This window comes from Elephas maximus, chromosome 4 (genome assembly GCF_024166365.1).
Source record: "Elephas maximus indicus isolate mEleMax1 chromosome 4, mEleMax1 primary haplotype, whole genome shotgun sequence".
NCBI classification, from domain to species: Eukaryota; Metazoa; Chordata; class Mammalia; order Proboscidea; family Elephantidae; genus Elephas; species Elephas maximus.
In genome coordinates, this window is record NC_064822.1 from 43506405 (window position 1) to 43527184 (window position 20780).

Genomic DNA, 20780 nt, shown 5'->3' on the forward strand with positions numbered 1-20780 from the left:
GCCCTTTAAACCTCATGATCAGATGTTTCTTAACTCTTTTGGTTTTTTTTTTTTTAAGGACATCTTAGCCTAGTGATATATATATATTTTTAATTTTATACAAAGCAGTGCTTCCTCAGGCCTGTGTGTACACTGGTCTCAAGTTTCATTGGGATTTATAGTCGCAGGCCACCGTCTTTATTTATTTGAATGTCTATTTGCACCTTCTTCTGTTTATCCCACGACTCTTTGTTATTAGGTTTGGAGACTTAACTTTTCAAGGTAACACACGTCACTCTGCGTGTGTGTGCATGCACACACGCGTGCACAGGGACACGGTGCAGTGGGAGCGCTCAGAGCATGTACTCCACATAGCGTTACAAAGAGCTCTGTTGGTAAACAGTTCAGAACGGGAGTCTAAAGAGTTTCCTGAACTAAGTTGAGACAGATTTCCCCTCCCCCAAATAATAATGCCTTTCAGCAGCAGGAAGAATGAAACAAGGAGCCAGGGAGTGAGATCAAGTTACATTTCAACTTGGCTTAATTGTGGTCTGGATTGATTTAAACCGGAGCCTGCTCAAAGCAGAACCACATTAGCACAAATCCATTGCAAATTTGAGGAGAGCCATTGGCCTGCATGGGGAACGTGCTCTGTGATACTGTTAATATCAGCAACATTTTTATAAAGAATATGCTGGAGGGAGAGAAAAAGTAAGGCTTTTGGTGACTGCCTTGAATAATTTGTAAAGCCTTGATTTTGTTTTTAATAAAGGAAAAGGCAATCAGCCCAGCAGGGAATCCACCTTAGAAAACTTCAAAAACATTTCAGGGCAAGGTTAGCACGTGTTATAAAAGCCTCCCTGCCTGTCTTAAAAACAAAAAGCAAAATCAGGAAAACAAAAGCTCCCAGCTCCACATCCCATAGACACCAGAAAGCATAATTTGAGAGGAAGAAATCAGCTACCAAGAAACCACCCACAGGCAGCTCACTCCTGTGCTGGTTCACTGGTGGTTGTTCCCGCCATCTTCTCTGGACTCCAGGGAAGAGAGGTTTCTTCAGCGAAGTTTGCTCCGGTGTTTCTCTGTATCAGTGGAACACCGCCCCCACACCTCCCCTCCCCCCAAAAAAGTCACCTTCAGCTCACGGTATCAAAAAGGACTGAGTCGCCTGGGGAACACTGTGGCCATAATGAGGCAAAGTAGGAGCGTTTGGCACCATATATTGAGAGAAGCCCAGCCGAGCCGCCCACAACAGTGCCTTAAATTACTTCTTTTCCATGCAGCACTGGCTACACGTGAAACCAGATTCAATTTCTGGAGAACCGAGACTTTGACTCAAATGCCTTCAAGTGAATGGTGCAAAAAAATCAGTAGTCTCCACACGTAAATATATATATATACAGTTTGAAAACCACAGACACTTTAGAGTTATAAATCAGTAGCAATTTTAACAAGTCTCTCCTTTTTATAAGTTTCAAGGTAAAAAGAAAGAAGTCCTTACTGTGTTATGTTACTTATGGACAGCCTTTTAGGGAAAAAAAAAAAAAAAAGGAAGCAGATAAAAATGTTGCAGAATAAACACATAACTGCTTTGGAGACTTTTGAACCACATTTCTTTAAAAAGAAAAAAACGGAAAAAAATAGCAGAGCATTTCATACTCAAATAGTTGGCCATTGTGCTCTGAAGTGCTTACATTGAGGAATAAAAAGGTCTAAGGAGTCATTTCCCAGTGACCCAAACCAGAAGAGTCCCAGGACACTGGGTGGGTGTGTGTGTTTTCACTCACCGGTCGTACACACACATATTCACACACACATATACATACACAACTCACACATATACACATACCTACACTCACACATACTCAATATTCACACAGATTCACACACACACGTACACATATTCACACACTCACATGTACACACACTCACACATACGCACACATAAACTCACACATACACACTCACACATACATACTCCTCACTCATGCACACATACTCACACAACAGCATGCAGGCACCCAGCAATGGGGGAGGACAGAGGGGCCAGAACAGCTCCTTATATTATGAGGTCAGTCAGTGTCAGGAATCTGATGATCTAGATTTTCCTGCCTGTTGGACAACCAGGACCAGGCTGCCCATCACAAAAGCCTTTTGTGTGGTTGATGGATTTCACCAAGAAAAAACTGCTGAGCACTTCCTCATCAGGGCCGGCTTTGTGTAGCATCTGCACTGATCTGGGACCAGAGACCTGAGCTAGGCTTTGCCTGGAATTGCCTACTTTGTAATTGCAGGTGCACGGTGGCTCTCCCCAGCTTTTTCTTGTCTCTGGAAGTTACTCCTTGCAGTTGATGCCTAGACTTCACAACTTGCATTCATTGCTGATTCAAATTTGATCTGTCCTCGCTCAGATTTCACTCACTGATAGAGTCTGCTTCTAATCCTGAGTCACTTCTGAGCATCTGTCTGGGATCTTTGTCATTAGGGAGGTCCATTAATTAAATTCAGTGTCATCATACAACAATTAGATTTCCAGAGCCCAAGATACATGCAGAATTGGGTTGTTTTTTTTTTTAATAGCCTCATCAATAACATGGAGTATTTCCAGTTTCTACTAAAATTCTTATTTGTGTACTCTTTTTAGAGTATTTTCAGCTCGATCTGTTCCTTATAGCATCTGGCCAGACTGGAATAACTATACTTATATCCAGTTTCTAAATTCTGTGAAGATGCATCTTTCTGGAATTTGCCATGCAGATCCACCCCCCTTAAGAAAACTCATTTGAAAGGAACTATGAACCTTAAATATCTGAGCGGGAATATTTGATGCAGTGGGAAGAGCACAGGGTTGGGAGCTGGAAAGACCTGAGTCTCATGTCGGGCTTTGCTCCTTCGTGTCTGTGTGACCTCACCCGGGTGCACAGTAGGCACACAGGAAACACTCGTTAATTAACAAATGAATGAGGTGTAGGGTTTAAAATGAAACCCAGGGGTAATTTTCTTTGCAGAAATTTACTTTGAAAAAGTCTTTTCAAAGTCTTTTCAAAGTGTTATCTATTCTGTAGAGAAAGGACTACTTGTACATTTCCAGAGAAATGAAGTTTTGGTACATGAACTATTGTTTAGGAATATTGCTAATGTTAACATAGCTAATCTATGCATTGGGGAGTGTGTGTGTGTGTGTGTTTGCCCGTGCACACACAAGCACGCGCCCTGGGAAGCAAGCATGTGCTATACTCTGATTTACGTTCACTCCTAACGCTGTTTCGTATGTGCAGGAGCTCACAGGCAAACTACCAGTTGAATATCCCCTGGATCCAGGGGAGGAACCACCCATTGTCCGGAGAAGAATAGGGACTGCCTTCAAACTAGATGAACAGAAAATCTTGCCCAAAGGAGAGGTGCGTCCTTCCTTTCTCTTGTTGGGTTATCTCACGTTCTCCTTATTTTTCCCATTCGTTAGTGCTTTCAGGTTTTTTTTTAAATAACAACTGCTTCATCTTTACCAAATGCCAGTATCATTCTTTTCACCATTTTTGAGTTGGCTGATTAGTCAGTATGTGTTTCCCTTGCATAAGTAAGCATTTTAATTTCAGTTGAAGTTTTTTGTCTAACCTATGCCTAGGCCTATCACAAGCAACTAAACTCAGGGAGAACATTCCAGTAACACTAATACACACTTATCTTTTTAATGGTCACCTAGCCCTTTGTGGGTGGTAGTGGAGCCCTTTTTGTTAAGGAGTCCTGGTGGCATAATGGGTAAATGCTTAGCTGCTGATGGAAAGGTCACTGGTTCAAACCCACCCAGCCGCTCCATGGGAGAAAAGACCTAGTGATCTGCTCCTATGAAGGTTATAGCTTAGGAATCCCTATGGGGCAGTTCTACTCTGTCCCATGGGGACACAATGAGTCAAGATCAACTTGACAGCATACAACACACACGCAGCCCTTTGTTACACAGAGCCAGGTATAAAAAAATAAAAAAAACAACCCATTGCCATTGAGTCCATTCCAACTTATAGTGACCTTCTAGAAGATAGTAGAACTGCCCCATAGGGTTTCCAAGGCTATAATCTTTCTCCTGTGGAGCCCCTAGTAGGCTCAAATCACCATCCTTTTGGTTAGCAGCCGAGTGCCTTAACCACTGCGCCTCCAGTGCCCCTCTAGAGCCAGGTGTAGTACAGAAGAAAACTACCACAGAGGAAGGCAGGCTTAGCCTTGTTCGTGGGTGCAAGGATGCCATTGGCTGAGGAAGAGCCGCAGAGCCCGCAGTCTGTGGCGTCACCATCGTCTTGCTCTGAGATCACCACAATCTCCCGGCCTTACTCTGTGTTTGCAGAAGCTGCGAAAGCATTTGTCGTTCATCCTCTTTGGATTGAACACCCATGGTAGCTGGAGCTGGAGGGTTCAGGTTGGGGGCGGGGAAGGGAGAGAACACAAAAAACTTGAATCTCCGGCTCAGCAGTAAGTATCCAGCCTCAGACCAAGAGAAATTAAAGCCAGGTTTACTTTCAAGACTCAGGGTCATGCCCGGGAAATGTCTGCCCAAATTCACTTTGAATAAAGTTACTAATTGTTAGAGAACAGCAGGTTAAAGAGGCAGAAATCAAAGACAATGAAAAAGGAAGTACATATATATATATATATGTATATATTTTTTATTATTTACTTGATTGTTATCAAGAATATACACAGCAAAACATACACCAGTTTGACAGTTTCTGCATGTCCATTTCAGTGACATTGATTACATTCTTCCAGTTGTGCAGCCATTCTCACCCTCCTTTTCTGAGTTGTTCTTCCCCCATTAATATGAACTCACTGCCCCCTAAGGTTCCTATCTAATCTTTCGACTTGCTGTGGTCACTTTGATCCCATATAGATAGTTCTTGAAAGAGCACAATGCTTAAGGCAGACATTTTTTACTAGTTAAGGTAAACTACTGTTTGGTTTTTTAGTCTTCTTAAAAAAGAGAATGAGAAGAAATTGATGTTCTTATGGAATAGCTGCTGTAGGGTGAGCGTGCGGGTGACTACAGAGAGGAGATCAGTGCTCTGGGGCCAGTGCGTGTAGTGGACGAATCTCCTGAGGCCAGCGCAGCCACCACAGGTGCCCAGGGACTTGGTGGGCACACCAGAATGCTTCATCCAAAATTAAAGCCACACCAGGCAGTTTTTCTCTTCTGCGAAATGAAATTCATCCTTCTTATTTGTTTGGGGTGTCACTAGGATTAAATGAACTAATATATGGAAAATATTTCTCTCTGGCCTCATCGCCTGCGTGATGCCACATCAATATTAGTTACTTCAAGTGGAGGTTAAATATTAGAGACGAGGTGCAGAGTTTTGGTGGATCTAAAATTTATCTGAGTTAGAACTGGAGATGAAGGAGGGTAGGATTTGGGATATTATTTTCGTAATTTGTTTATTTTTCAAAGCTGATTGTGCCTAGGGAGATACCTGGCACTACACTTACTGTACTTTTCAAGAGAGACTCCATTTTCAGTGAGCAGCCCCCAGCCCACATTGTGCTTCACGCCCTCCCATTGGACCTTCTCACCAGTGGTTCCTTCACATGGTTCAGTAAAGGATGACTTTAGTTCCTCAAGAATTCCATTTGTATGTCTCTCTTTTTTACCTGCTTCGGCATGTTATCTTTCCTCAGTTAATTAAAAGAAGTACCACAAAATCAGCTGCCATTCTGTCGGGTTCCTCTAAGGAAGGAAGACATCCTCCTTGGCTGTATTGCTGCTCCATCCACGTTTCTCCTGGGAAATGCACTCTGCTTCCCCGTTTTTACAAAAGGCAACCATCAGGGCAGATGGCATGCGGCCTTGGATTTGTGATAGTATAAGTAGGAAGTATTTGTCCTGGGCTCTCACAAAACTTTGGGTCAGCGTCCTGGACCATGGCTATGGTAACAGCCCAGGAACAGCTGCTCGGTGGAGTCAAAGCTCACAGAACAGCCTTTGTCCTTGGTGACTTGTTTGTTTTGAGACCCTGGGCGGGAGTCCATTTTGATATTTTCTCTCTCTGAGAGAACAAATGCAGCCAGCACTGGAAGGAATCGGAAGGAGTTTATTTTCTCCTAAATAGTTCCATTTAACCTTGACCTTTTCCTCTCACTCCTGATCCTCATTCCTTTCAGGCTTAAAGTGCTCAAAAGTAAATAAAATCAAGGTAAGAATTTTGTCCTTGATGGAGACATCCAGCCTGGCCAGTTGTACCCAGAGGCGAGAATGTTGTATTTGGCTGTGAGATGGGAAGATCTGTCTATTCCAACAAAACTTGGTTACCCTGTCCTAATCGCTTAGATCACTTCTTGCAGAACTTCAGTGGGAATATGAATCCCCTGGGGCAAGATGCTTCATCTCTCCTGGCCTCACTTGTCTGTGTTTGGAAAAGCCTGTCATGAGTTTATTAGATCTGGGGTTGAGGCTGCTGGCCTCTGAACTTGGAGGAGCAAGACATTAGCCCACTGCTCAGAATCTTAACCTAAAGTGTTTGACCTGAGGGGTTGTATTGGACAGTATTAGAGCAGTGGACAACTTGGCAATTCACCCACAATCCTCACGCTCACTGTGCGTGAGCTGCTGCCTCACCCCTAACCCTACCCTCCACCTCCAGCTGGCAGTGTCCACATACCCTGCAGAGGGTGGAGACAGTTGGTCAGCAGAGAGGCTGGCAGCTAATGTGCTGTCTGGCTTTCCTCCTCTGGGTCCACCAGGCATTGTTCTGGCAGCTACAGCTTATTTACATCTGGGACCAAAACTGTGCTCGAGGGAAAATTCTTCCATAGACTCTGCTTGGTCTACGAGAAACGGGGAAGAAGCTGCATAAGAGGGGAAAGGACAAGGCCCTGAAGCACATCTAAGGAGCCCTGGTGGTGCAATGATTAAGCACTTGGCTGCTAACCAAAAGGTTAGCAGTTTGAACCCACCCAGTAGCTCCACAGGAGAAAAACCTAACAATCTGCTTCCTTAAAGATTATGGCCTAGAAAACCTGATGGGGCAGTTCTACTCTGTCACATGGGGTCACTATGAGTCAGAATCGACTCGACAGCACACAACAGCAACAAAGGAAAGCTGGCTCCACCACTGTCCCTCGTGGTACACCCAAATCACAACCGGAGCAGAGCTTTTAGGAATAGGCAGGGGTGAGAAGGACAGCTAGAGCTTGCAAAAAGAGCTTCCAAAAGGTACTTGGGTGCCTGGGAATGTGTCCCAACTAGAGGGGCACAAAATATGTGAGACAGCAGGCATGTAAGAAGGGCAGCATGCTATAGGGTAGGGGAATGCAGCAAACCCATGGAAAAGAATGACAGAAAGATGCTGTAAAAATAATGCGCATCCTGGGCCTGCCATGGAAAGGAAATGACCTCCAAATGGGCTCTGAACTTCAGGCAGGTCTGTCTTCGTAAGCTTTGCTGAAGATGGTAGAGATGAAGCCAGGGGATCCCAAGAGCTGCAGCATGGGTGCTTTCTGCTTCTTGATGATGGTAGTGTATGGACTAGCACTTGTCTCCAGAAAGCCATAGTGGCCAGGAGTCTTAAAAGTGGGTGTGGCTCTATTATTCAGCCATAAAGGGAAATGAAGGTCCGATGAATGCCACGACATGGCATTATGCTGAGTGAAAGAAGTCAGACACAAAGGGACGAACACTCTACGACCTCACTTACATGAACTAGTATCTAGAACAAGCAAAAGCTCAGAGACCAAAGTTGTTCAGAGGTTACCAGGGGCAGAGTGTAGGGTGAATGGGAAATTACGGCTTAATGGGTACTGAGTTTCCATTTGGAGTGATGGAGAGCACTGGGAAATGCATAGCGGTGACAGGGAGCACAACATGGTGAATGTAATTAATGGCACTGAAATGTACACTTAAAATAGTTAAAATAGCAAAATTTTTTGCTATATATATTTTACCACTATAAGTTTTTTTTTAAAAATTACAGATTAAAAGAAAAAATTAGGTATGCCCAGGCCACTCAGCTTCCAGAGCTTTTAGGAATAGGATCCACTCTGTTCCCCTGGCAGGGCCAGGCAAGGTTGGGGTTAGACACTGGCACTGCTGGTCTCTGAAGGAGTAATGTACAGGGGTGGGGGGCAAGGAGGACGGGTGTCTCCCCGCTCAGCATCCTCACTATGTAAGCCGTGGCTCTCCCTCCCACAGGAAGCTGAGCTGGAACGCCTGGAAAGAGAGTTTGCCATTCAATCCCAGATTACGGAGGCTGCCCGTCGCCTAGCCAGTGACCCCAACGTCAGCAAAAAACTGAAGAAACAAAGGAAAACCTCTTACCTGAATGCGCTGAAGAAGCTACAGGAGATTGAAAATGCAATCAACGAGAACCGTGTCAAGTCTGGGAAGAAACCTACCCAGAGGGCTTCGCTGATCATAGATGGTCAGTGCTAAACTCCGACCCCACTCTCGTCCACACTAGGGCCTGAGGGAACCAGGCTCAAGGTCCTGGGAGTGGTTCTAGCCCAGCTCCCTGCAGGACCTAAGCAAGTTTCATAACCACCCTATGCCTTGGTTTTTCCGTCCATAAAATGAAGCTAATAAGGCCTGATACCAGATGAGAGCAATAAAGTGCACGCAGATCCACAGATGAAAGGAATTATACAAATCAAACTATCATCATCAGTATTTGCTGCTCCCTGGGAGAACCTGCAATGATGTGCAAAAGGCTCTTCTCAGCCCTCAGCTTGTGCTGAGCCAATTTAGCTGCCCGAGCCTAGCCTTGAAGGGGAGGGGCCCAGCTCTGACATTCTCAGAGGCCTGACCACCCCTGCCCAAGCCTGGGAGGTAAGGTGGGGTGCTCGCACAGGTCCTGCAGGCTAGCACTTCCTCCAACCCTCTGTCCCCTCAGTCTGTTTCTAGGGGTCTTCTATCCCCCCTGGTCGCAGCTACCTCCATCAAGAGCTGAACCTCGGGAGGTCTAGAATGCCCCACTCTGCCAGTCTAGAGCCCTGAGACAGGGTCAGTCAGGGGTTAGGAGTTTGGGTGATTATATTTGGCAAACAGTAGAATGAAATACTCCAAAATTCATCAACAAGCATAAGGTCCTCCAAACTGTTATAATCCCTTTTTTCTAAGTCAGCAAATTCTTTAAAATGTAGATAGCAAGCATTCTTTCATAGTTTTATATATATTTTAGGCATAGTTTATGCACGTGTAAGGTACCTTTGCACTAGGGAATTAGGAGCAGCCATGTCTCCCTATCTTATCCTGTTGTTCTCGGCTGTGACTGTGTAACTTTTTCCCCCCACTTTCTAGTGGAGCTGCATTCAGCCCTGCCTTTGTTTGTCTTCTGCCTGGTTTCATACCTCTCTCTGCCCCGTCGAAGGCACTTGGGGGTTCCCGGTCCTGAGGAAACGTCCCGCAGGGCCACCAGAACAGAGCTGGGACAAGCACCATGGGGATGAACATCCGGCTGGTTTCCCAGAGGAGAAGCTGCTTTTCCAGGCTGCTAGGATGGGTTCTCCTGTTAGAACTGCCAGTGGAGTCCAATTTTCAGTCATTATCTGTCGAACTGATGATTCATCCCTTCTAAGCCCACCACCATTTTTTTTAATAGCTCGAGAACATACCTTCTCTGTTTTGCCATCTCATTGAAATAACATTTTTATTACAAGGGCCCACTTGACTTGGAAAAGTCATTAGGGTTCTCCTTGGTTCCTTAGCATGATTTTTTGTTTGTGTTTTTAATTTCAAGAGAGAAAACCCTGAGCTTAGAATCTGAAGACCTGGATCTTTTTCTAGCTTTGCCAGAACAGACCAACCTCAATCTAACCACTCTTCCTTAGGTGCACCTCAGTTTCCCCAGCAGTTAAAGAGGGAGGATTGTTTTACTGTCTCCCTCTTGGGCATGTTCTCATGATTAATTGAATGGTATCTATAAAAACAAGCTTCTGAAAGATGGAGGCTGTACTTAGCATGCTTGTTGACTCTATGAATGACTTACAAAGTTTATTGAGAAGCCATTTAATGCCACAAGAGCAAAGGGAAGTTCTAACCCTAGTTTCATATTTGTAGAAATAAATAGCAGTTTATTTCCTTTGGTTTCGTTGGTACCTGCCCTGAGTTTGTGCTGCGACAATAATGTGGTTTAACCAGGACGGGGCAGCCTTTATATTGGATATTCAGCTACTCTGCATTGCAGTATAAAACAGCACAAGTACAAAAATGCGAGCACGTTGCAGTGGCAGGGGTGGGAAGGATGAGGCCCACCACAGAGACTGTCAAAAGAAATGCCAATGGTGAATATTGTGATGTGTATATTCTCACCATATAAAAAAGAAAGAAATGCCCAATAGCATTTTCATGGGTTATTTCTGATTAGAAAAGGACGAAGATGGAGTGATGGTAAACACACTATTATTACAGATAAGGTTTTACCTACGGAATATGCTAAACTCATGGACTTTTGCATTTTGTCTTCTCAGATGGAAATATTGCCAGTGAAGATAGTTCCCTCTCAGATGCCCTTGTTCTTGAGGATGGTAGGTTACCCATGTCCTGCCTGAACGCTTGGAGCACAGATTAAACTGTATGTAGTCTGAGAACAGCGGTGGTTCAGTGGTAGAATTCTTGGATTCCATGAGGGAGATCTGGGTTCAGGTCCAGCCATTGCACCTCCTGTGCAGCCACTACTCATCTGTCGGTGGAGGCTTGTGACTGGGCAGTGTTCTGTTCCATTGTGCATCGGGTCGCCATGAGTTGGGGGCCAACTCGATGGCAGCTAGCAACAATAACAGTCTGGGGACAGTCCTGTGTAAAGGCAAAAGCCAGGTCAAGATGGCAACCCGAATTCTCTAATTTCCGGATATCGGCATACTTGGTAGTGGAGTGTTTATTGGGATTCTGAGGCAGTGAGTGGTGCTTCCCTTTCTTAGAAGCCAAAACCACATTTTTAACTAAAAAGAGAGTGTAAATATCATGTATTGTTTTCTTGTGAATAGTCAGTTTCTGGAGGAGAGAGGTAGAAATTGATTTAGATCACAACGTTGATTTGGATTGAAACCCACCCCTGGGGATGATAAAAAAAGGAAGGAACAAATACAAACCCTGTCCACATATCTGAGACTATATGAAAATGAAAGGGGGAAATGTCCCTGTCAGTGCTTGCTCAGGCCTTGAAAACTGTCCTGTCATTTCCCGTTGAACCTTAAAAACCTAGCAGTTACCAGGATATTTTCTTGGGAAATTCTTAGAACAATAGAACTCACCCCTCTGGCCGCATATTCGGAGAAAGAAAGAATTGGAAACGTGGAACCATCTCTAAGACTGCTCCTGTGGATGTTAAACCCAAACTTGGGAGGAAGGGCGCTAATTATATGGAAATATATTAGGTGGCAGTTAATTCTTTTGCCCCTGAGGAAAACCTCAGGTTGGCAGTGATAAGTGGCTATTCAGATGGAAAACATAAAAGGTCTGCCCAAGTCATAGTAATAATGATAATTACTATAATAATAATCATTGCCATTGATGTGGGGAGAGCCTGGCGGGTTCTTTACACAGTTGTCTTGGTCCTGCTGTTAGAAGTCAGATGGTAATGTTTTTCTTGCCTGCTTTGTTCGTTACATGGGTGGGGAGGAAATGGGCTCTAGGGGAGCAGAGAGGCTTGTGGACAGGGAGGCAATTTTATATCTGTGATACCAGCCATGGTCTTTGCCTCCGTGTACCACAGTCTCCCCAGGGGAAGAACGGACAGTAATAATTGAGTGCGATTCCTTTTTAATAGAAGAGTTGGGAAGCAGCTTGGAATGTCAGAAGCTGATTTTGATACAACATTTGTGATTATAAAGTGTCTTTCCATGTCCCAGGCCCCCAGGCCTCCTGAGAGGTGTTACTGCCTCACTTTGTACCCTAAACTCACATTGCAGGCTCTCTTTCTAGGGACTCTTTACTGAGTTGAGGGGCGAAAGAGTAGGGGAAGGATAGAGGATGCTAAGGTTTCAAGGTTGGGGGATTGAGAATTAGACTGAAAAGAATGATAGTTGGCAATGGATTTAGGGTCAAGTGAAAGGTGGTTGGGTTTTTTGATATTTGGTTTTGTATATTTTCCCCTCAAACTCTCAGCACTTCCTTCACAGTGCACACTGAGTTTTTGCTTCCTGTCTCCTCAGTGCCACCTACCCTGGGCTCTCATCACTGGATAGCTTCATTAACCCCCTCCCTAGTTCTCTCCCTGCCTTTCATCCATTTTAACCTGGTCAGGTGAATATTTCTAAAACAGTCTTTTCCTCCTGACCCATTGCGCTTAACAGCTACGAAGTTTTCCCATGACTTTTGGACCTAATCCTAACTTCTTTAGCCTGGAATTCAAGGTCCTCTGTCAGATAGTTGTTATGAGGTGCCTCGGAGTCAATTTTGATTCATAGTGACCCCATGTGACAGAGTAGAACTGCCCCATAGGGTTTCCTAGGCTGTAATCTGTACAGAGAACCCCTGGTGGCAAAGTGCTTAAGCATTAAGCTGCTAACAAAAAGGTTCGAACCCACCAGCCACTCAGCAGGGGAAAGATGTGGCCATCTGCACCTGTAAAGACTGCAGCCTTGGCAACTCTCTGGGGCAGCTCTGCTCTGTCTTATAGGGTTGCTCTGAGTTGGAATCAACTTGATGGGAAAGGGTAATCTTTAGAGGAACGCATCGTCAGGTCTTTCCTCCCGAGGAGTAGCTGGGTGGGTTAGAACCACTGACCTTTTAGTTAGCAGCCAAGTGCTTAACTGGTACACCACAAGGGCACCTTTTATTAACTGGGGCACCTTGGCTATTACACACACAGAAGTAGGTCTGTTGGCCTGACCACAATTCCTCGCTGTCTCCTACTCCTCCTTATAGGCCTCTGCCCCGGCTCGTAGCCGCCCTCAAGCCACGCTTCACCACCTCCATGCTTGGCTCATGTTCCTTCCCACCTCCTCTCTGCCAGTTCACTTCTGATTCCCTCCAGGGCCAGCCTCTTCCACTCTTCTCCCTTACCTAACTGAACAGGCTTTCTCCAAAAGCCCTACAGCACATTGATTTGTTAGAGTATTAGCAGAAGTAATCTTCTATTAGTATTTAATATTTGCAACCCATCTTCTTCCCAAAGAATTTAAGGCAGTTTCAAAATTAAAATATAACACAGGAAGACACTAAAAGACAATATGGCTAGTTCTTCCGGCAAACAGAAGCAGATAGAGTATCGTATTTTGTGCAAATAACGCACACCTTCTACATTTGGTTTCTAACCATGTCCTCCCCACTATGAGTTATTTTCGTAAGTGCCACTATGCCAATTTTTTTTCATGTTGCTGTAAAAACGTGTAGATAACTAGAACCACCGGAAGATAATTACACTCGACAGATATACTGTCACTCATTTTTTCCAACAAATATTTATCAAGCACCAACTGTGTGTCAGCTAGGCACTGAGGATATAGCAGCGAACAAAACAAAAATCCCTGCTTTCATGGAGCTTAAATCCCCCAAAGCAGATGAGACGCTTGATGCCTATTGAGAGAAAACTTGCAATATAACAGTACCTACAGTTTGCTGTTTGTGTATGGTATTAATAAAATTCAGACTTCACTCCATTGGTGTCTAATCCACAGAGATATCTCTATTCCCATTTAATTCCACTTGGAGTTTAGATTTAGTTTGTTCTGGTTTGGCTTGACTTGTCCTCACTTGCCTTGGCATCTGGGGGGTCATGAGGCTCCTCAAAAGAGTGAATTTGCCTGTCTGGCTTCAAGGTGTTGATCTGGTGTCAGGGTGGGGGTGTGTCTCAGGTCTGGGGGAAAGGATGGCCCTTGCTAAGTTCCTCTCCATCTTTTTGTCTTTGTGCAGAAGACTCTCAGGTTACCAGCACAATATCCCCCTTACAGTCTCCTCACAAGGGACTTCCTCCTAGACCACCATCGCACAACAGGCCCCCTCCTCCCCAGTCCCTGGAGGGACTCAGGCAGATGCACTATCACCGGAACGACTATGACAAGTCACCCATAAAGCCCAAAATGTGGAGTGAGTCCTCTTTGGATGAGCCTTATGAGAAGGTCAAGAAACGTTCCTCCCACGGTCATTCCAGGTAAGCAGGGGCTGGTCCAGAAAGCCAAGTAAGGTCACTGTTGAAAATCGGAAAGAATCAAATGGCTGTCCCAAAAAAAAAAAAAAAAAAAAATAGCATCCACAAATTACAAAATCTACTTAAACCTATTTCCTTCTTCCTGGGTTTGTCTTACAACAGCACTGTACCCACAGCGCCCTCTGCTGCTGACCCTGTTGAAGTGCAGATATATCATTCAGTCTGAGTTTTGGCTCACAATCAACGTGTTGGCAGATGGCTTTAATGTTGTTAAATTCCACCGGGATTAATTAGGAAATCTTAGGCAGCACGATTCCAGAATGGCAAGTGAGCATCCACTCATGTGAATCCCAGAGTGGTTCAGAATGCTAAACCATCCTCCAGCAGAACTCTGGAGCCAAACGGCTATAATCTTAGCAGTGCGTTATTGGGCTGATATGTGAAAGGGCTTTTTTGATGGCAAAATGAAATTCCTGATAGGCATTTTTGCTTCATTTCTGTTTTTCTCCTTTTTTTAATTATACCCCATAAAGCTTTAAGTGAATACCTGGACAGGTAAATGTTTATCTCTTGGAAAACAAAAACTGTGGTTGAGGGCAGGGGTTTCCCAAAGCAGTCACACTGTACCTAATACAGATAAGGATAATGGGAGTCTCCATCCCATGTTGCCTTGGGAGGTCAGGGACAAAGACCTCCACCCACTACTTGGAGAAGGGCTGAGGAGCCAGAGATATGAGGGGGTGAGGGGAGGAGTTCTAGACAGCTTTCTGGACACCAAGGTTTATGTCCGTGGCTAGTCAGCTACTTGAGAAAAGGTGCCGTTTTGTCTGGAAATGACCAGCATGGTTTCCTTTGGTTTGCAGTAGCCACAAGCGTTTCCCCAGCACAGGAAGCTGTGCCGAAGCCGGAGGGGGAAGCAGCTCCTTACAGAACAGCCCCATCCGAGGCCTCCCTCATTGGAACTCCCAGTCCAGCATGCCGTCCACACCAGACCTCCGGGTCCGGAGTCCCCACTATGTCCATTCCACTAGGTGAGTCCACAGGCCTCCGGGCCCCTCCCTGCACTGTATTAGATCTTCCTTTGTAAAGCTAGGCATTGCTGGCCACAAACTGGCCCAAAGAATGAGTGAACAAAAGTCAGGGATGAACAGGTGAGGTAAGGCCACCTTAAAATGAGGCAGAATAAAAGACTGAGCTGACAACAGTGTTAGCCAAGAGACCCATTATATACTACCGTCCACATCCAGTTGACAAGGAGTCTGCGAGAAAATCCACAGGTGCCTAGAGACAGACAGCATGGAAGAAGCTTTCCCACTCAAAGTGGAGGCACAGAGGCTAGCCAGATTAGCAGAGCAGCCTGTGGACCAGAACCACCTCTAACCCGTTGCATCCGTCGAGTAGATTCTGACTCATAGTGACCCCATAGGACAGAGTATAACTGCCCCATAGAGTTTCCAAGGAGCAGCTGGTGGATTCAAACTGCTGACCTTTTGGTTAGCCAAGCTCTTAACCACTGTGCCAGGACTCCAGAACCACCTCTGCTGAGGCCTAAATTTATACTTAAAAAAAAAAAAAAATTGCCATTGAGTCAATTCTGACTCACAGCAACCCTACAGGATTGAGTAGAACTGCCCCACAGAGTTTCCAAGGAGTGCCTGGTGGATTCCAGCTGCCAACCCTTTGGTTAGCAGCCATAGCACTTAACCACTATGCCACCAGGGTTTCCAAATGTATGCTGGACTTCCTTTAAATGGCTCAAGATGTAAATTTATTTTAAAGAGCAAAAGAAATAGCAACTATTAGGCTTCAGTGAATCACACCTTTAATTCTCTAAAAAATAAGTAAAACCAAGGTCATCTTTCCATTTCATCAAAAACTGATTCTGTAGGGACCATACCTCCAAGGACAGATGGTGTGATCTTCCTCAAGTCTTGGGCCATTTTATATTGGATAAGATTGAGCTCTCCAGGGAAACTTTCCCATTCATTCACAAAACACATATTTATCAAGTGCTTCCACGCACCAGCTTCTCTTCTAGGTGCTGGGGATACAGCATTGAACAAAACAAACCATACCCCTGCTCTCATCAGACTTAGATTTTAGTGGGGAATCAGCATAAAAAGGGAGTCCTTTGGTAGCTCAAAGGTTAAATGCATGACTACCAGCTGAAAGGTTGGTGGTTCAAACCCACCCAGAGGCACCTCGGAAGACAGGCCTGGCAGTCTGCTTCTGAAAGGTCACAGCCTTGAAAGCCCTATGGAGCAGTTCTGTCCTGCACACTTGGGTCACCATGAGTTGGAATCGACTTGACAGCAACTGACACGACTACCACCATAAAGAAGTAAGCAAAGAAATAAATGTCAAGTGGTGATGAATGATAAGGAAAATTAACAGGGTAAGGGGCGAGAAAGTGAAGGGAGAGATAATCTTTTAAATAAAAGCATCAGAGAAGGCCCCTTTAAGAAAGTGAAATTTGAACAGAGACTTGAATGAGTTGGGGTACCAAGCCCCGTGGATATCTGGGGATAGAGCCTTCCACTGTCAGGGAAAAACAAGGACAAAGACCCGAAAGGCAGGCACACACTTGGCATGTTCCAAGGAGCCCAGTGTAGCTGGAAGAGTGAGTGAGTGGGGGAGAGTGGTAGGGGATAGGACCAGAGAGGAACTTGAGGGCCAGATCATGGAGGGCCATGTGGTAAGGACTTCAGATTCTACCGAAGGACAGTCAGAACTGGAACTCACCTCACCCTGTATTGGGCCAGTGGGGCCCCATGAATTTCACATGTAGTCTCAGCATCCAACAGTGTTGTTTGCCATGTGATACTGGTATTTGTAAGTATGGACTCAACTAAACGGACTGGATTATAAACTATAGACAGAGTAATGGTATGGTAAGTATTTGTGGCGTTTTTTTTTTTTTTTTATTGTGCTTTAGGTGAAAGTTTACAGCTCAAGTTAATTTCTCATACAAAAATTTATACACATATTGTTTTGTGACATTCATTGCAATCCCACAATGTGACAGCACGCTCCCCCTTTTCACCCTGGTTCCCTGTGTCCATTCAACCAGCTCCTGTCCCTTCTTGCCTTCTCATCCTGCCTCTGGACAGGGGCCACCCACTTGGTCTTGTGTATCTGATTGAACTAAGAAGCACATTCCTCACGTGTATTATTTTTTGTTTTATAGTCCTGTCTGATCTTTGGAAGAGTGGGCTTCGGGAATGGTTTTAGTTCTGGGTTAACAGAGGGTCTGGGGCCATAGTTCTAGAGGTCCCTGCAGTCTCTGTCAGACCATTAAGTCTGGTCTTTTTGCGTGAGTTTGAGTTCTCCTGGCTTTTCTCCTGCTCTGTCCAGGACTCTTTTGCGTGCGGCATTCATTTTTAAGTGTTCCACCAACCCTCCATTTTAGAGTCTTCACAGACAATGGAAATCTATTGAAGTAGGTTTCATAATAGTATTTGTTGAACCATATGAAGTCCCTGTATTGGACTTTGTGGCCTACAAAAATGGGAATTTGATATGGTTGAACATAATACTAGGATAGTGATCCTATTGGTTCTCTTTCTATCCAGAGAATGCGTTTCCACCTTAAAAAAATAAAAAGAAAAAAAACTCAGATATTGCATGTTTTTTCCAGAGGAAAATATTAGGAGCCCTCTGCCCTCTCACCCCACTTCCTACCTGGAATCCAGTGGAGGCCCTGGCCTCTGCCTCCCAAAACCTGCTCCATTCCTTCCACCTGTCTTCACATGGGAACAATATGAAGCACGTAGTCTCTTTGGGCAGCTCTGCCTTAGAATCTCAAGTCCTAGTAGGAAGGGGCATTTTCTGGAGGGATGAGGCCGCCTTATGTTTTCTCTTTCCTAAGTCCGATTATTGGAGGATCTCCTGTGTTCCCCGTGTCCTCCCTGCCCCTACCTCTCCCCTCCGAACCCCCACACCAATGCGAGCTGTCTCCCGGCAGGTCGGTGGACATCAGCCCCACCCGACTGCACAGCCTCGCACTGCACTTTAGGCACCGGAGCTCCAGCTTGGAGTCCCAGGGCAAGCTCCTGGGCTCCGAGAACGACACGGGGAGCCCCGACTTCTACACCCCAAGGACTCGTAGCAGCAACGGCTCAGACCCCATGGATGACTGTTCGTCTTGCACCAGCCACTCCAGCTCGGAGCACTACTACCCCGCCCAGATGAACCCCAACTACTCCACGCTGGCCGAGGACTCGCCGTCCAAGGCCCGCGAGCGGCAGCGGCAGCGGCACAAGTCGGCGGGCAACCTGGTGTCGTCGAACTCGGGGAGCATGCCCAACCTGGCGGCGCGCAACGGCGCGGGCCCGCACGGCGTCTACCTGCACAGCCAGAGCCAGCCGAGCTCGCAGTACCGCATCAAGGAGTACCCGCTGTACATCGAGGGCAGCGCCACGCCCGTGGTGGTGCGCAGCCTGGAGAACGACCAAGAGGGCCACTACAGCGTGAAGGCGCAGTTCAAGACCTCCAACTCCTACACGGCGGGCGGCATGTTCAAGGAGAGCTGGCACGGCGACGAGGGCGACGCCCTGCGGCTGACGCCGTCACGCTCACAGATCATCCGGACTCCGTCGCTGGGCCGCGAGGGCGCCCACGACAAGGGGCGGGCCGCCGTCTCCGACGAGCTGCGGCAGTGGTACCAGCGCTCCACGGCCTCGCACAAGGAGCACAGCCGCCTGTCGCACACCAGCTCCACCTCCTCGGACAGCGGCTCCCAGTACAGCACCTCGTCCCAGAGCACCTTCGTGGCGCACTCCAGGGTCACCAGGATGCCCCAGATGTGCAAGGCCACGTCAGGTGAGGCATGTGCGTGTGGGGAAGGGGGCCTCCAGCCGGAGGAACCATGAATATGTGGTCAGCCTGGGTGTGAACTCCTGGGGTCTTTCAAAGGCTTCATGGAAGTTTTCTTAGACAGTGCAGGGAGGAGAGAGATCATTAACTTGAGGAAGCTTCCTATCAGATGTGTGAGAGGTGAAGTCTTGGGCCTCTCCTTTTTCACCTCTCATCCTATTCCTGGTTTTGCAAAATAATGAGGAGCTCAAGTTGATGGGGGGGGGGGGGGGACTGGGGGCAGGGAGGTGGGCGGTGCACCTGACCCTCTAGCAGGGGTGGAACAGCTTTCTGGCTTTCCCTTCCTTAGTAGAGGTGCCGCCAGTCTTGCAGACACGTTTCCTTGTAAAGACAGAAGTCTAAGGAAGTTATATGAAGCTGTGTCTCAGCTTATCCACCCAAAGGTGCACCTTTATCCTGATGAAGAGTGTGATTGATACTAGCAGGTTAGGTTACAGGCCCAAGTATGTACCCATGGGGAGGAAAGCTGGGAGGAAGGAGGTTGGCTTGGGTCTTGAAGCCCTGCTGTTAAACACCCGGACACCCACCATAGGGCAGAATGGTTGTGGAATAAAGTGCCCAAGCTCTGCCTTTGACTTCACCAGTAATTTAGCAGATAACTAGACTGCGCCCTGTTCTTCCCATTTCAACAGTGGTGTGACGTAACCACCAAGAAATTTTTGTAAAGTGCTCTCAATAACCTGATTTAAAAAACCCATTGTCATCTAGTAGATTCCAACTCATAGCAACCCTATAGGACAGAGTAGAACTGCCCCACAGGGTTTCCAAAGAGTGGCAGTGGATTCAAACTGCTGACCTTTTGGCTTACAGCCATAGGTCTTGACCACTGCACCACCAGGGCTCCAATACCCTGATATTACCTGTTAAAGTTTGGTTATAAAACTTATATTTTTGTATGCCAGAGTGCTGAGCAAGTAAAAAAATGGAGAAAAACATTTTCCTCCATTTTTTCATGTAGAAGTTACTTTCCCTTTCCTCTCCAAGAAATAACGATAATGGTATATTGAACAAATGCCATGTGCCAGCACTGTTCTCAGCACTAGCATATATTAACTCATTTACACACTCACATCACTGGTAAAGAGAGAGGGAGACTAGTAAAGTGATAAGGAATTCTACATATTACTGATTGTAGAAAAGGAAAGCGAAGGAGGATTTTGAAACATAATAGAAATGATAACAAGTGTACAAATAAAATGAGAGCAAATGGAAGGATTTTGACTTGTAACTAAAAGACCCTTCTCCATATCCTTTCTTCACCTGTAAAATATACCCAATAAAATTTCCTGTTGACTTCCCAGGAAGATTTTGAGAATGAATGAATGAATGTAGTGTATGTACCATTAAAAAGTATAACACTCGGAGACCCGATTAGAAGAACCACCAATAACCCAAACCCACTGCCGTCAAGTTGATTCCGACTCATAGCGACCTTGTAGGACAGAGTAGAACTGCCCCATAGGGTTTCCAAGTCTGTAAATCTTTACAGAAGCAACTGCCACATCTTTCTCCCACAGAGTGGACGGTGGTTTTGAACTGCTGACCTTTTGGTTGGCAGCTGAGCACCTTTAACCACTGCACCACCACGGCTCGTATTAGAAGAACCAGGGGTTTGTAAATATGAGACACGGGAGTGTTTATGTTCTATCGAAATTATAGTACTTATCTAATAAATTTGCTTTGGAGGCCGGCTGGTACAGTGATTAAGAGTCGTAGCTGCTAACCAAAAGGCTGGCAGTTTGAATCCACCAGTCGCTCCTGGGAAACCCTATGGGGCAGCTCTGCTCCGTCCTATGGGGTTACTATGAGTCAGAATCAACTCAACAGCAACAGGTTTGGGTTTTTGTTTTTGTTTTTTTA

General features: G+C 45.8%; 1 protein-coding gene across 8 annotated transcripts in view; it reads left to right on the forward strand.

Annotated features, from left to right (window-relative positions):
- Positions 1-20780, forward strand: part of FRMD4A (FERM domain containing 4A) — a 373626-nt gene that overhangs the window by 342240 nt on the left and 10606 nt on the right. For 7 of the 8 annotated variants that reach the window (XM_049881957.1, XM_049881958.1, XM_049881956.1 and 4 more), the window contains exons 16-21: positions 3258-3380; positions 8153-8381; positions 10426-10482; positions 13811-14048; positions 14909-15076; positions 18010-18866. In XM_049881957.1, the coding sequence (XP_049737914.1) occupies positions 3258-3380; positions 8153-8381; positions 10426-10482; positions 13811-14048; positions 14909-15076; positions 18010-18866 (1672 nt within the window). The remainder of the gene's footprint in view (positions 1-3257; positions 3381-8152; positions 8382-10425; positions 10483-13810; positions 14049-14908; positions 15077-18009; positions 18867-20780) is intronic. The other variant, XM_049881962.1, reaches the window with a different exon arrangement.